The sequence below is a fragment of the Aegilops tauschii genome, chromosome 1 (genome assembly GCF_002575655.3).
Source record: "Aegilops tauschii subsp. strangulata cultivar AL8/78 chromosome 1, Aet v6.0, whole genome shotgun sequence".
Taxonomy (NCBI): Eukaryota; Viridiplantae; Streptophyta; class Magnoliopsida; order Poales; family Poaceae; genus Aegilops; species Aegilops tauschii.
In genome coordinates this window covers 59071057-59085217 of record NC_053035.3, presented here as the reverse complement: position 1 = coordinate 59085217, position 14161 = coordinate 59071057, and the positions used below count along the sequence as shown (strand labels likewise).

General features: G+C 45.6%; 2 protein-coding genes and 1 non-coding gene across 4 annotated transcripts; all 3 read left to right on the top strand.

The window, feature by feature from the left end:
• The first annotated feature begins 6725 nt into the window (after nucleotides 1-6725).
• On the top strand, nucleotides 6726-7136 carry LOC141027530 (uncharacterized). Its single transcript, XM_073504597.1, has one exon. It carries the CDS (start codon nucleotides 6726-6728, stop codon nucleotides 7134-7136), a length of 411 nt encoding a protein of 136 aa, XP_073360698.1.
• Nucleotides 7137-7408: 272 nt separating this feature from the next.
• LOC109747793 (ADP-ribosylation factor-like protein 1) lies at nucleotides 7409-11580 on the top strand. 2 transcript variants are annotated; one of them, XM_020306816.4, is made up of 7 exons: nucleotides 7409-7603; nucleotides 8152-8303; nucleotides 8431-8571; nucleotides 9703-9811; nucleotides 9953-10014; nucleotides 10479-10582; nucleotides 11114-11580. In XM_020306816.4, the coding sequence occupies exons 2-7, from the start codon at nucleotides 8211-8213 to the stop codon at nucleotides 11214-11216; spliced, it is 612 nt and encodes a 203-aa protein (XP_020162405.1). In that variant the 5' UTR covers nucleotides 7409-7603; nucleotides 8152-8210; the 3' UTR covers nucleotides 11217-11580. The 2 variants fall into 2 exon arrangements, with proteins under 2 accessions (XP_020162405.1, XP_040254354.1); XM_040398420.3 differs by having other exon boundaries at nucleotides 7435-7603; nucleotides 8158-8303.
• A 729-nt stretch (nucleotides 11581-12309) lies between these two features.
• Nucleotides 12310-12390, top strand: TRNAL-AAG (transfer RNA leucine (anticodon AAG)). Its single transcript has one exon. It is a non-coding gene; the product is annotated as a tRNA-Leu (tRNA).
• The last annotated feature ends 1771 nt before the right edge of the window (nucleotides 12391-14161 follow it).

Genomic DNA, 14161 nt, shown 5'->3' with positions numbered 1-14161 from the left:
ACGTAGTAATTTCAAAAAAATTCCTACGAACACGCAAGATCATGGTGATGCATAGCAACGAGAGGGAAGAGTGTTGTCCACGTACCCTCGTAGACCGAAAGCGGAAGCGTTAACACAACGCGGTTGATGTAGTCGTACGTCTTCACGATCCGACCGATCAAGTACCGAACGCATGGCACCTCCGAGTTCAGCACACGTTCAGCTCGATGATGTCCCTCGAACTCCGATCCAGCCGAGTGTTGAGGGAGAGTTTCGTCAGCACGACGGCGTGGTGACGATGATGATGTTCTACCGACGCAGGGCTTCGCCTAAGCACCGCTACGATATTATCGAGGTGTAATATGGTGGAGGGGGGCACCGCACACGGCTAAGAGATCAATAGATCAATTGTTGTGTATATGGGGTGCCCCCCTGCCCCCGTATATAAAGGAGCAAGGGGGGAGGCGGCCGGCCTAGGAGGAGGGCGCGCCAAGGGGGGAGTCCTACTCCCATCGGGAGTAGGACTCCTCCTTTCCTTGTTGGAGTAGGAGAAGGGAAGGGAGAAGGAGAAGGAAGGAAGGGGGCGCCCCCCCTCCCTAGTCCAATTCGGACTAGTCCATGGGGAGGGGTGCGACCACCCTTTGGGGCCTTTCTCTCCTTTCCCGTATGGCCCATTAAGGCCCAATACGAATTCCCGTAACTCTCCGGTACTCCGAAAAATACCCGAATCACTCGGAACCTTTCCGATGTCCAAATACAGTCGTCCAATATATCAATCTTTACGTCTCGACCATTTCGAGACTCCTCGTCATGTCCCCGATCTCATCCGGGACTCCGAACTCCTTCGGTACATCAAAACTCATAAACTCATAATAAAACTGTCATCGTAACGTTAAGCGTGCGGACCCTACGGGTTCGAGAACTATGTAGACATGACCGAGACACGTCTCCGGTCAATAACCAATAGCGGGACCTGGATGCCCATATTGGCTCCCACATATTCTACGAAGATCTTTATCGGTCAAACCGCATAACAACATACGTTGTTCCCTTTGTCATCGGTATGTTACTTGCCCGAGATTCGATCGTCGGTATCTTAATACCTAGTTCAATCTCGTTACCGGCAAGTCTCTTTACTCGTTCCGTAATACATCATCTCGCAACAAACTCATTAGTTGCAATGCTTGCAAGGCTTAAGTGATGTGCATTACCGAGAGGGCCCAGAGATACCTCTCCGACAATCGGAGTGACAAATCCCAATCTCGAAATACGCCAACCCAACAAGTACCTTCGGAGACACCTGTAGAGCACCTTTATAATCACCCAGTTACGTTGTGACGTTTGGTAGCACACAAAGTGTTCCTCCGGTAAACGGGAGTTGCATAATCTCATAGTCATAGGAACATGTATAAGTCATGAAGAAAGCAATAGCAACACACTAAACGATCGAGTGCTAAGCTAACGGAATGGGTCAAGTCAATCACATCATTCTCCTAATGATGTGATCCCGTTAATCAAATGACAACTCATGTCTATGGCTAGGAAACATAACCATCTTTGATCAACGAGCTAGTCAAGTAGAGGCATACTAGTGACACTCTGTTTGTCTATGTATTCACACATGTATTATGTTTCCGGTTAATACAATTCTAGCATGAATAATAAACATTTATCATAATATAAGGAAATAAATAATAACTTTATTATTGCCTCTAGGGCATATTTCCTTCAGTTGGACACACCTATTTGAGAGAGCCAAAATTATGCCATGACTTGTTAGAATTGCTCTCTATGCTTCACTTAAATTTTTTATGAGCCATGGACTTGCTCTAATGCTTCACTTATATCTTTTTGAGCACGTGTGCTTGAGTATTTTTGAACAAATGCTCTCTTGCTTCACTTAGATTTATTTGAGAGTTAGTAAAATTTTCAAGAAATTCTCTCTTGCTTCACTTAAATTATTTTGAGAGAAAGAAAAAAGTTATGCTCTGATCTTCACTTATATTTGTTTGAGCTTATGAAAAGCAACACATGAAAATTAGTCCCAAAGTGATAGATATCCAAGAAGGATATAATAAAAACTTTCATGAAGATCATTGGACAAAATAAACTTGATTCTTAGTAATAGTTTTGAGATATGATGATGTGATATGTGAGTTGTGTTGATGAGTAATTATGCTTTAGTAAGAATATTGGTTTTAAGGTTTGTGATTCCCTATGCAAGCACGAAAGTCAATAGTCATGCAATGAAATTATATCCTACTTATGGTGCATTATTCAGTGTTAATTATGCTTAATTCTTGCTTATGAGATTATTCGTTTCTTGGTTGGTCGCTTCTCAATCTTTTGCTAGCCCTCATTTTGTACTAAGTTTGATCTCTACTTGTGCAGCCAAAATCCTTTAAACCAGTTTTGCCACATGAGTCCACTATATCTACCTATATGCAGTATTCTTTGCCGTTCTATGCAAATTTGCATGTGACATCTCTAATTTTCAAAATAAACTTCTCTTTTGTGGGTTCGTTTCGCTCGCGGAGCAGTGAGGGGTGGCTAATATTTTTCATGCTGGATGTGTTATTCTCACGATGAGTGTTTATTCACTTCTCATTGCACGAGAGTAAGGCAAAGGTTTTAGGGATGCCCAGTCCCGAAATGGAAAATGAATTTACTTTATGTTGTCAAATAATAAATTCCTTGGAAAGTGTTTGTATGGAGGGCAACCGCGGATACGGCTAGCCATGGAAAGTGAAAGTATGGTGGAAAATGAATAAACTTTATTTTCTGTTTGGGAACCGCCTACGATATATCTAGCATGGAAAGTGTTGGGAACTCTAAGTCATTTTCGTTGGTGGGATGGATGCATCTCCCAAAATGTTTTTATCTCTAAGTTTTTTGCTTTGAGCTCTGGCACCTCTACAAATCCCTACTTCCCTCTGTGGAGGGCCTTTCTTTTACTTTATGCAAATTTTTTTTTTGAATTTGAGTCCCCATCTTCTCTTATAAAAGCATCAACAAGGAGGCAATATGATCGTACTTGATTATTGGGTGTAGCTAATATGCGAGTGTGTTTCATGAATGGATCAATGGTTGAGCATGATGGGCTAGGGATAACTTATTTTAGCGTTGATATTTTGAAAGACATGGTTACTTGTTGATATGCTTGAGTATTTAAATTATCATGTCAAAACTAGAATATTGCTTTGAATCACATAAAAGTCCAAATTTCCATGCTATAAAGAAAAGAATATGATATGACATGTTAGGCAGCATTCCACATCAAAAATTCTGTTTTTATCACTTACCGAGTAGGAGTTAAGCTTGGGGATGCTGGTATATCTCCAACGTATCTATTATTTTTTATTGTTACATGCTGTTATATTATCAATCTTGGATGTTTTATAATCATTTTATAGTCATTTATATATCATTTTTTGGTACTAACCTATTGACATAGTGCCAAGTGCCAGTTGCTGTTTTCTGCATGTTTTTTACATCGCAGGAAATCAATATCAAACGGAGTCCAAATGCAACGAAACTTCACGGAGAATTTTTATGGACCAGAAGACACATAATGGGCCCTAACTACGCCCGGCGGGTGCTCCGAGGAGTGCACAACCCACCAGGGCGCGCCAGGAGGCCCAGGCGCGCCCTGGTGGGTTGTGCCCACCTCGGGTCCCCCCGGACCGCCTCTTTGCTCTATAAATACCCCAATATTCCCCAAACCCTAGGGGAGTCGATGAAATATTGATCCAGCCGCCGCAGAGTCCAGAACCACCAGATCCAATCTAGACACCATCACGGATGGGGCTCACCACCTCCATTGGTGCCTCTCCGATGATTCGTGAGTAGTTCTTTGTAGACCTTCGGGTCCGTAGTTAGTAGCTAGATGGCTTCCTCTCTCTCGCTGAATTCTCAATACAATGGTCTCTTGGAGATCCATATGATGTAACTCTTTTGCGGTGTGTTTGTTGGGATCTGATTAACTTTGAGTTTATGATCAGTTATATCTTTTTATATCCTTGAAAGTATTTGAGTTTCTTTGATCTCTTTTATGCATGATCTCTTACAGCCTCGTATTTCTTCACCGATATTCGGGTTTTTTTGGCCAACTTGATCTATTTATCTTGTAATGGGAAAAGGTGCTTTGTAGTGGGTTCGATCTTACGGTGCTTGATCCCAGTGACAGAAGGGAACCGACACGTATGTATCGTTGCTACTAAGGATAAAACGATGGGGTCTATCTCTACATAGATAGATCTTGTCTACATCATGTCATCGTTCTTATTGCATTACTATGTTTCTCCATGAACTTAATACACTAGATGCATGCTGGATAGCGGTCGATGTGTGGAGTAATAGTAGTAGATGCAAGCAGGAGTCGGTCTACTAATCGTGACGTGATGCCTATATAGTGATCATTGCCTCGATATCGTCATGATTATTTGAAGTTCTATCAATTGCCCAACAGTAATTTGTTCACCCACCGTTTGCTATTTTTCTCGAGAGAAGCCACTAGTGAAACCTACGGCCCCGGGTCTCTTTCTCATATATTTGCCTTTACGATCTACTTTTCCTTTGCATTTATTTTCAGATCTATTAAACCAAAAACACAAAAATACCTCGCTGTGTTTTATTATTATTTATTTTATTTGGCGTTCGATCTATCAATCTATTACAACTTTTTCCTGTCCACGAGCCATCTCTGGTGCCGTTACCCGAAAGGGATTGACAACCCCTTTAACACATCGGGTTGCGAGTGGTTGTTATTTATGTGCAGGGGCTGTTTACGTTGTGTTGTTTGGTTCTCTTACTGGTTCGGTAACCTTGGTTTCATCATCGAGGAAAATACCTACCGTCACTGTGCTGCATCATCCCTTCCTCTTTGGGGAAATACCGACGTAGTCCTAGCAGACATCATCATCCATCTATATAAATTCGTCACAAATTTATATATTAATAAAGGCATGGACACTGATAATATTGACATCATTTGCATGCCCAAAACAGAACAAAATATATGCACAAGTTAGCAAGATCTCGGGGACAGATTCATGATAATAAAAAATGTTACCAGCCCAAGAGCTCACCCAAAAAACGTAGGAGGAGAACATCCATGCTAATGAAGAAAACTACTAGACCAATAGCTCACATAGATGCGTGTTAATCAACCAGATCCATAGGATGGGAAGTGTTGTGAAACGTAGTAGAAAATCAAAAACAAATTGCACCTACACACACCCAAGATCAATATGAAGATGTATATAACAAGTTGTGATCACGATCGTTACCGTCACCGAGTTACAGCAGAATAAGAACTGTGACGATGTAGATCGTACTTGGAGTCTTTCGACCCGTCGATGAACGATCCCGCGAACCGCCCACGAACAGTCCCTCAAACTGAAGACCGAAAGCACGACCTCTCTACTTGGTTGCAAGCGTGCAACCTTCACGATCCGGCAACGCTTCGCCGTCCAGAGCTAATCGTCGTCGGAGAATTAGAGGGAGCAGATTAGAACCACATTGGGCTTCCAATTACGAGGATTCGAGAAACTAGAGCTAGCTTTGATTAGTCAACTAGGATGAACTAGAACTATAACTAGATGAACTATAAGAGACTCCAAAACTTGTATATTGAAAAGGGCCAATACCTCCACTATACATAGGTTAGAGGGAGAGGGAGGGCTGCCACCAAGGGAAAGGAACCCCCCTTGGTGCGCCGGCCAGGGAAGGGAGGAGTCCGACTCACCCTCCACCCCAATTCGGCCTCCTTCCTTTAGGGAAGGGGCACCTCCCCATTTGGGCCCTTGTGGCCCAAGTTGCCTTCTCCGGTTGGCCTTTTAAGGCCCGTTTGTATTAAATTAAATATAAAAGTGTTCTAAATATTTTTAGACCATTATATATATAATTTAGCATCTCTAGAAACATTTGCCACCTATATATATATATTTATCGATAATACCCGGTATTACTCGACACTCTCCGAAACCCTTCTGGTGACCCCGAAACGCTTCCGAATCCTCTCGAAACTATTCCGAATATTCATGAAATAATTCCACAAATATATTCTCATGACTCCCGTCCTACTAACACTCGACAGATCATGATTGCCTTCAGCTTGTGACCCTGTAGGTTTGGTAACTCATAGACATGAACGAAATGTTGAAAAACGTAGTAGAAAACAAAAAAAATCGCCCTACAGTGGGAACGGCTGAAACTTGCGTTTCTGCTCAGCCTGGCCGGGGGTCCTTTTTGCATCCGTCGGGCCAGGCCCAGCTAGACATGCAACATACCAACAACGAGATTAGGCCAACTCCAGAGCGCGACCCCAACCCGTCCGGCCCCGTCCATTTGGGGCAAAACGGGTAGACCACACGGCCCAGCGCGCGACGGCCTGAACCCATCTGGTCCGTTTTGTGTCCGGGCCGACCCATTTCGAGTGCAAACATGTGCCGGGTTTGGGTCGTGGCGGACAACAAATGGACGCGTCGCTCGTCCGCTTCGGGGCCGCATGGCAGGCGGCCACCTACCTCCCACCGGCCAACATTAATGCGCACGGGCGATCGGTCCCACCTGTCATCCGCCCAGGCGAACGGTCGCCGTCCTTCTTAAATGGGAAGTCGTGGACTAGTTGTCGTCGTCCACACTCCCCACTCCAGCCCGTGCTGCCTCCTCGAAACCCGACACGCCCCAAACTCTAGCTCTCCCTCTCCCCATCCTCGATCTCGCCGGCCGTCCGCCTCGCAGCCATGGGGTTCTGGAACACCGGCCGCAAGGGGAAGCACGACCGCGAGGCTGGCTCTTCCTCGGTCCGCCGCCGCGACTCCGTGAAAGAGGAGCCCACATCACCACCGCGTCAGGCCCCCGCGCCTACCCCATTCACCATCGGCCCTACGTCCGGCGGTGAGCGCGACCGGCAGTACATCAACGCGGATGTATGCCGACGTTATTGGGAGACGAGGACGCCGCTCCCGTGGAGCGACGTGCACCTCCCCAATAACTGGCATCTCTCCACCGACCGGGTGCCGATCCCGCCGGTCCCGACGAGCGGTCATGCGCGCCGCGAGGAGATCCAGCGCCGCCGCCGCCTCCTGCCGGACGACCTGTACTACGCCCCAGGGTACGCCCCCGACTCCGATATGTGGAACACGTGGTTCTAGGACGAGCACGACACGCGGCGCGCCTCTTTCTTCGCCGGCAGTTTTTTGTTGACTGACCTCTAGAGCCGATAATGCGACTTTTTTTTTTGAGGGATAGAGCCGAGAATGCGACTTGTTCTCACATAACAGTTTTTTTTTTTTTTTTTGAGCGGGTGTTCTCACAGCAGTGGAGCGTTAGCATCCTCCCCATAGTCACGTGGGCTGCAGACCTTAGGCTCAACGAAGGAACCCAGCCGGCCCAACAAATGCGGAGTCATGAGACCTGTAACCCCGGCCCACGTCTTCTTCTGCTTCCTCTCCGTCTCCGGGCTCTCCGCAACTCGGAGCGCAGTGCACTTCGCAGCCAGGACCTTGTCTCGAAAAAAAAAGGAAAAACTCAGCAGCCAGGACCAACGACGCGGCGACGACGGCGAGCGTGACCGCGAGCGCGCCCAGTCTCCCCACAGATCCGCGCGGCGGCCGGCAAGGTGCGATCCTCCCCCTCCGTCTCACCTGCTCTCTTCTCTCAGATCTCACAGGGAGAATTTGCTCGCTCGAAGAGATCCTGCCCATCCCGCCGCGGCTTCTCTGCCTTCTTCGTGGTGGTTTCTACACGCCTTAGTAAATTGCAGAGACAGTGGCTCGGATTCACGGGAATTTTGAGTCCGATCCCGCTCCTTGACGGAATTGGGATCTGGGAGGGGAAGGACGTAGTAGGATCGGTGGGAGATCTCTATCGGTGAAGCCGCGTCCAATCGGTTCCGCTTGGGCCGAATTGGTGCCGTTTATTCAGTTTGATACCCAAGATGGTGTTGGTAGATGGTCTGGATTGATCCGCTGTTTGGAAATGTGTAGTTTGCGAATATCATGCTTTGCAAGTGCGGCGGGCAGGGAATCGCGTTTGGTGATACTTTGCTGGAGCCGGTGAAACTTTGCAAGCCGGAACCTGCTCATTGTCCAGTGTTTAGTTGATTCAGTTTCATATGTTCGATCATCCCTCAAGGCATATGTTTGTAACATGAGGTTGACTTTTCAGTTTCAGGGATCATCTGCACTGTAAGCTGGTAGCTGATTGAGAAGAGGGGAATACCAGCAATGTTCTCCTTGTTACATGGTCTATGGAACCATGTGTTCAGCAAGACAGAGTTCCGTGTGCTCATCCTTGGAGTCGATAAGGCTGGGAAGACGGTAATTCATCTCAAACTTATGTTTACATGTATGAAGTATTGAGTCAACTATCTCCCTTATGTGTTGAAGATTGAGTTTATTTGTATCCGTATCAAAACTTGATGTGCTTCTAATAATGACTATGTAGACCTTGCTAGAAAAGTTGAAGTCAATCTATTTGAAAGGAGAAGGTCTTCCACATGATCGTATTGGTCCAACTGTGGGGCTTAATATTGGACGTATTGAAGATGCAAATGTAAAACTTGTTTTCTGGGATCTGGGAGGTCAGGTATGGTTTCTTGTGCTATTGGCCAAAATTTCTGGTTGACAAGCTCTTCGATGAAATTTCTCCATTCATCATCCAGGACTATTTTCATTTCATCAAAGATAGGTTCAGATTTGCTCATTTCTCCGATCTCCATTTTCATTAATGGAGATCAAAATGATGAAATCTGGAAATCAAAGATTCTTGCTCAAGAAAATTAATCGTAACCATGGTAGAGCTGCACATGTTGTATCTAATTTTGCTAGAACCGGGTCGCACTGGTTAATGGATTGTGTTTCACTGATTTCTAAACCTTTAACCGAGCAATAAAGACCCCATTCCCGTGTAAGGATAAAAGGAACTAATTGACGTTCAGATCAAATGCATTTGTACTTTATTTTTTTCATGATCTTACTTTAATACCTGGAGATAGAATACGCTTCATTTTGCAACCAAAGTACCTGGACTAGAAGTGTAGGCCAGTTTTCATCCCTTATTTAGAACCCTCAAACGTAAAAGTTTCCTCTGGACATGCAAATTATTACTCCCTCCGTTCCTAAATATTTGTCTTTCTAGAGATTTCAACAAGTGACTACATACGGAGCAAAATGAGTGAATGTACACTCTAAAATATGTCTATATACATCCATATGGGATAGTCCATTTGAAATCTTTAAAAAGACAAATATTTAGGAACGGAGGGAGTAGAACATTAGAGTTGATGCTTATACGGAAGGCATGTAACCATCATGTTTATAAGTTTTTTCACGTTTATGGCAAAACTGAAGCAAATGCTTATCTTAAGTAAGACCTTATACTTTGATACTACAGAGATCCTGGTCTACGTTCGTGACAATGTACCTAATATTTTTTGCGGAAGTTTCTCTGTTACTGCTCCTGCTGTCTGACGTACTTTCAGCCTTTTAAGAACATAAGCTTTGGTAATACTGATGATTGACAAGTTAGACCTTTCCCATTATGTGGTTTAAGTTTTGCTTAAGGAAGCATACTAAACTGTAGTTATATGGCCTTCACTTTGTGAAAGCTAACAGGCAAAAATAAACTTCATTCCATAATTTCACAAAGACTACAATATAGATAGCATTCTTTTTCTAGACATTGCAAATTCTAATGCTAACTACATGTTTTTGACAGCCTGGCCTAAGAACAATATGGGAGAAATATTATGATGAGGCTCATGCTATAGTATATGTTATCGACTCTGCCTCCGCATCAACATTTGAAGATGCCAAATCTGCTCTTGGTAAGTTGCTTCCATTTCTTTCGTCAGAAAACATTCGTGTAACTTGTGCTGTTAACTGTATGTTCTAGTAAAGTCTGTCAAGGACTGGAAAAGTTAGGATCATTACTGGGGTGAATGTTGACTCAAACATTTTTGTTGCAGAGAAAGTGCTTCGTCACGAGGATCTGCAAGAGGCACCACTACTCGTATTCGCCAACAAACAGGTTGAGTAATATACACCATACTTAAATTACCTTACAAAACTCAATGCATTCACTCTGAACTGAAAACTGCAATTACTTGGATGAAAATTGGCACTTCTGGAAAAATTATTTTTCATGTGCATACAATACACAGTAGTTGTAAACCAATCCACAGCTGTTTAAGTGTCAGAGGGTATCAGTTTCCATGCTCCCTAGGCCATGAATATGCATCATATGTAGAGCTCAGAGCATGTAACAGGTGAAACATGCTTTAACCCGCATAATTGAAGTTGTTCAAGAATTGACGCATTATAGCACTCGGTGGTATTCGTAACATTTTGAAGATGAGAGACACGCTGCAGAAAAAAATAACTGTCCATATTATTCATTTAGTCCCCTGCAAGTTCATTTCATCTTGATATGTTGCTTTAGCCATTTTCCTCGTGCCTCTTATATTTTTCATGTTTGGATGCTCCTCTCAACAGGATTTACCAGCATCTGTCACAGAAGAAGAATTGGACAGACATCTTCACCTTAAAGAGTTTGATGAGAGGCCATATATGTTTGTTGCGGGATCTGCATATGATGGGTAAGTAGAGCAATCCCTTCAGTTCCCAAACTTATTTGCTTCATACTGAAGGATTATCCATTATTATGCATATTTCTACTAATTTCTTATCAAAATGGAGTTTCGATGATTCAGTTTAGGCTAGCAACCACATTGCTTAACTCATTCTTATGTAAATGTACATCGCTTCATATATTTTTCTTCTATGAATATATGATAGTGAAGGGGAGCCTTGGCACAGTGGTAAAGCTGCTGCCCTGTGAGTTGTGACCCAAAGTGTAAACAGCCTCTTACAGAAATGCAGGGAAAGGTTGCGTACAATAGACCCAAAGTGGTCGGACCCTTCCCCGGACCCTGCGCAAGCGGGACCTACATCCACCGGGTGCCCTTTTTTTAATACCCCCTCCGTCCCAAAATAGTACAAAGTTGAGTCACTTATTTTTGGACGGAGGGAGTATATGATAGTCAAGGATACATTGAACTAGCCACTTGGAAGGTAGACATGAAGAAAGTTGTGCAGACCTCTCTTTTTTAATCACCTTTTTATGGCAGGACGGGGATCAAACTGGGTATCGACTGGTTGGTAGAAGAAATGGGAAAGAGTAGGCGCACCGAGGCTCTGAGGGCACGCACCGACACATATGCAAAGATTTAGCACCATGAGTCAAAACTCTGGTATCTTCGATTTTGAGAAGCACAAAGCATTTGAGGACGTTGGCTGATGTCGTTGATCTCGTGTATACGCACTTTAGCATAATGTCATGATCAGTTGAAGCGCATCGTCATCCTCACTCTGCTATAGCCCCAGAACAAAACGCCTTAGATGTGGCTCTTGCAGGAGTGATGGCAGAAGCGATTGTTCGTTCATTACTCCAAGGATGTACAGTCATTACTCGTTTGTATTCAGTGTTCATATGATGTTCCTTTTCTGGAAACATGCTGAGTGGCAATGTTGAGCACATGGTAGCTTTGTACGTCCGTAATGTTTGTCAACATGATTACATGCTGATGAGTGGCAATGTTGAGCACATGGTAGCTTTGTACGTCCGCATCATGTATTTTCTGCATATTACATAAGGAAAAGTTAACACTAAAAGAAAGTTAAGCTACAGGAGCACAGTGATGTTGGGATCCCCATACAATACATGTCACTCTGTCCAAGATAATTGCACAATGAACAGGTGGGAAGGGCCTTCAGAAGAATTGTACAAGCAATGTCATCACAGGCCAGCTTCGTACGTACGAGTTGGCCTGCGTCACATATCTCACCCACCTGTATGGATTGTATGTTTTGGATTTCTTCGCTATCTGAAGATATCTGACGTGCAGTGGGGAAGGGGATATAGTTCAGTCGTGTAGGTGGTGTTGGTGTTCAGGAAGCATAAAAGCTATACATCGATCCACTAGCCGTTCAAACACATCTTGACACCACTCCCCAAGCTTGTTGCTGATCATCCCGCCGTGCTGATTTTCTCCCTGAATGTCCTACTAGCAATTGCAAACCCGCATCCCACAAGCTTGGCCATTGGACTGCCCTGGTTAACTTGGAGCACTTTTGAGATGCATGCAAATTTCTCCTCCCACACTGTATACAGAGCAACTCTTTAGTATAGCAGATGCTAGTTTTCCTCTCTACTTAACGGTTATGGTTCCCTTAAGCCGTTGATGTCAGTTGTGGCGGTCTGATGGAAGTTAACTGGGATCATGTGCCGTATTGTAAAGAGAAAACGAGGAAATTATACAAAAATGATTAGATGGCCGAGTTGGTCTAAGGCGCCAGATTAAGGCTCTGGTCCGAAAGGGCGTGGGTTCAAATCCCACTCTGGTCAAACATTTTTGAACTTTTTATGAAAAAACATAGAGACATGGTAGTACCTTTTCCCAATGGAAATGATTTACTTCTGCTTCATACAAGGATCGAACCGCTCACATTAGTGTCAAATCCCACTCTGGTCAAACTTTTTTGAACTTATGAAAAAACATAGAGACATGGTAGTGCCTTTTCCCAATGGAAATGATTTACTTCTGGGGCAAGCTTATCATGTTTATAAGATAACACTTTTGTGACTAAGTGTGTGTCAGGTATATTATAATTCTGGGGCAAGCTTATCATGTTTATAAGATAACAAAATTGGACCAAGTTTACATCAAGTTCAGTACCGAGGGCAGGGGGGCATAATAGCTACAGTTGCCGTGAGATCAATATTGAGCAAGGAAAGCAATTAGCAAACCACGGAGCCAGCACAGAATGCCTTATGTACACTATTTTCATACTAAGTAATCAAAAGGTTTGAGAGGGCATCCAACAGTTTTGGTGCTACATAATTTTCGAGCAAGGCATTTCCTACAGAAGACAAAATGGTCGAACCGAAGACCATTGAAACGGCTTGGTAGCTAATGGTCGAACATAGATAGTTGGGCAGTCATTAGCGCCAAAGCAAGTGGTTCCTGCCACTGACTGGTCATCATTGGCGAATCAGCTGTGTAAGAAAGGCATTGTTATTTATCAGTAATAACTAATTAGCAGAATGACTAATAGAAATACATGGTTGCATCAGATAATCCATGATGTAAAAGCAAAAATGATACATTTTATTCATCAAAATGAGGTTCTGATATTTATAACATGCTTAAATATGCATTACATAGCGATTAAAAGTAGGCAACAATTAATCTAAAACAGTAAAAGCATGTACATGGCGTGATTTTTGGCGAAAGACTCCTCCCCCTCTCACCCCCGCGGGCGGCTCGGGTGGCGCCGCCGTCCCCCGCCTCTAACCCCCCCCCCCCCCCCCCGCTGCCGCCGGCCGGATCCGCCCGGGCAAAGCCCCTGCGGTGGCTGGCGGCGGGGGCTTCTTCCTCCTCCGCTCGGATCTGGGCGACGCGGGGTGGCCCACCCGTCGGAGGCGTCAGGCGCGCGTGGGGCCTGGCGGCGCTGTGGCGGTGGCTCCGGTCGGCGTCGTGTCGCGGCTCAGCGGCGTCCTGGCTGCTGCGTGCCCGTGGCCGCGTCCTGGATCAGATCTGGGCGTCGGTGGGCTGCGGGCGGCTCGGGAGGACCTCCGTCGGTCTTCTCCAGCTCTGGTTGGTTCTCTGGAGGCGGATGGCGGCGGCGGAGCAGAGGCTTCGGGTGGTCGCGTGCCCGGCCTAGTCTCATGGCTGGATTCCGGCGGGTGGCGCGGGGTGGGGCAGTGGCCCGTCTTGGTTGTTGCTCCGGCCGTGGGCGGCCGCGGTGTTGTATGGTCTAGCGGCGGCCGTCCGGCGGCGCGGCGGCTACACGGTGGTTCGGCGGCTCTGCCCGCGGTGACGACTGGTTTTCTCCGGCGTCGGCTCGTCTGCGGTCGGACCGTGTCGACCTTTGCGTCATCTCCTCGTCGTCCGGGCTCTACTTCTGTCGAAGGGCTGGCCTTCTCCCAGTTGCGGTCCATCGCTCGTCTCGCGCCCGGCGCGGCGGGACCGACCTCGTCTCGCGCACGGTGTCGTAGGACCGAGCTCGTCTCGCGCACGGTGCAGCAGGACCGACCTCGTCTCACACATGGTGCCGCAGGACCGAGCTCGTCTCCCGCCCGGTGCGGCAGGATGAGTCGATGGAGGCCCGTTTTG

Bases quoted from the DNA above. Each gene is read 5' to 3' on its own strand.
- LOC141027530 (XM_073504597.1), top strand. From the start codon at position 6,726: ATGGGGTTCTGGAACACCGGCCGCAAGGGGAAGCACGACCGCGAGGCT.
- LOC109747793 (XM_020306816.4), top strand. From the start codon at position 8,211: ATGTTCTCCTTGTTACATGGTCTATGGAACCATGTGTTCAGCAAGACA. The intron at 8,572-9,702 runs GTATGGTTTCTT...TGTTTTTGACAG, and splicing joins TCTGGGATCTGGGAGGTCAG to CCTGGCCTAAGAACAATATG. The intron at 10,015-10,478 runs GTTGAGTAATAT...TCCTCTCAACAG, and splicing joins TCGTATTCGCCAACAAACAG to GATTTACCAGCATCTGTCAC.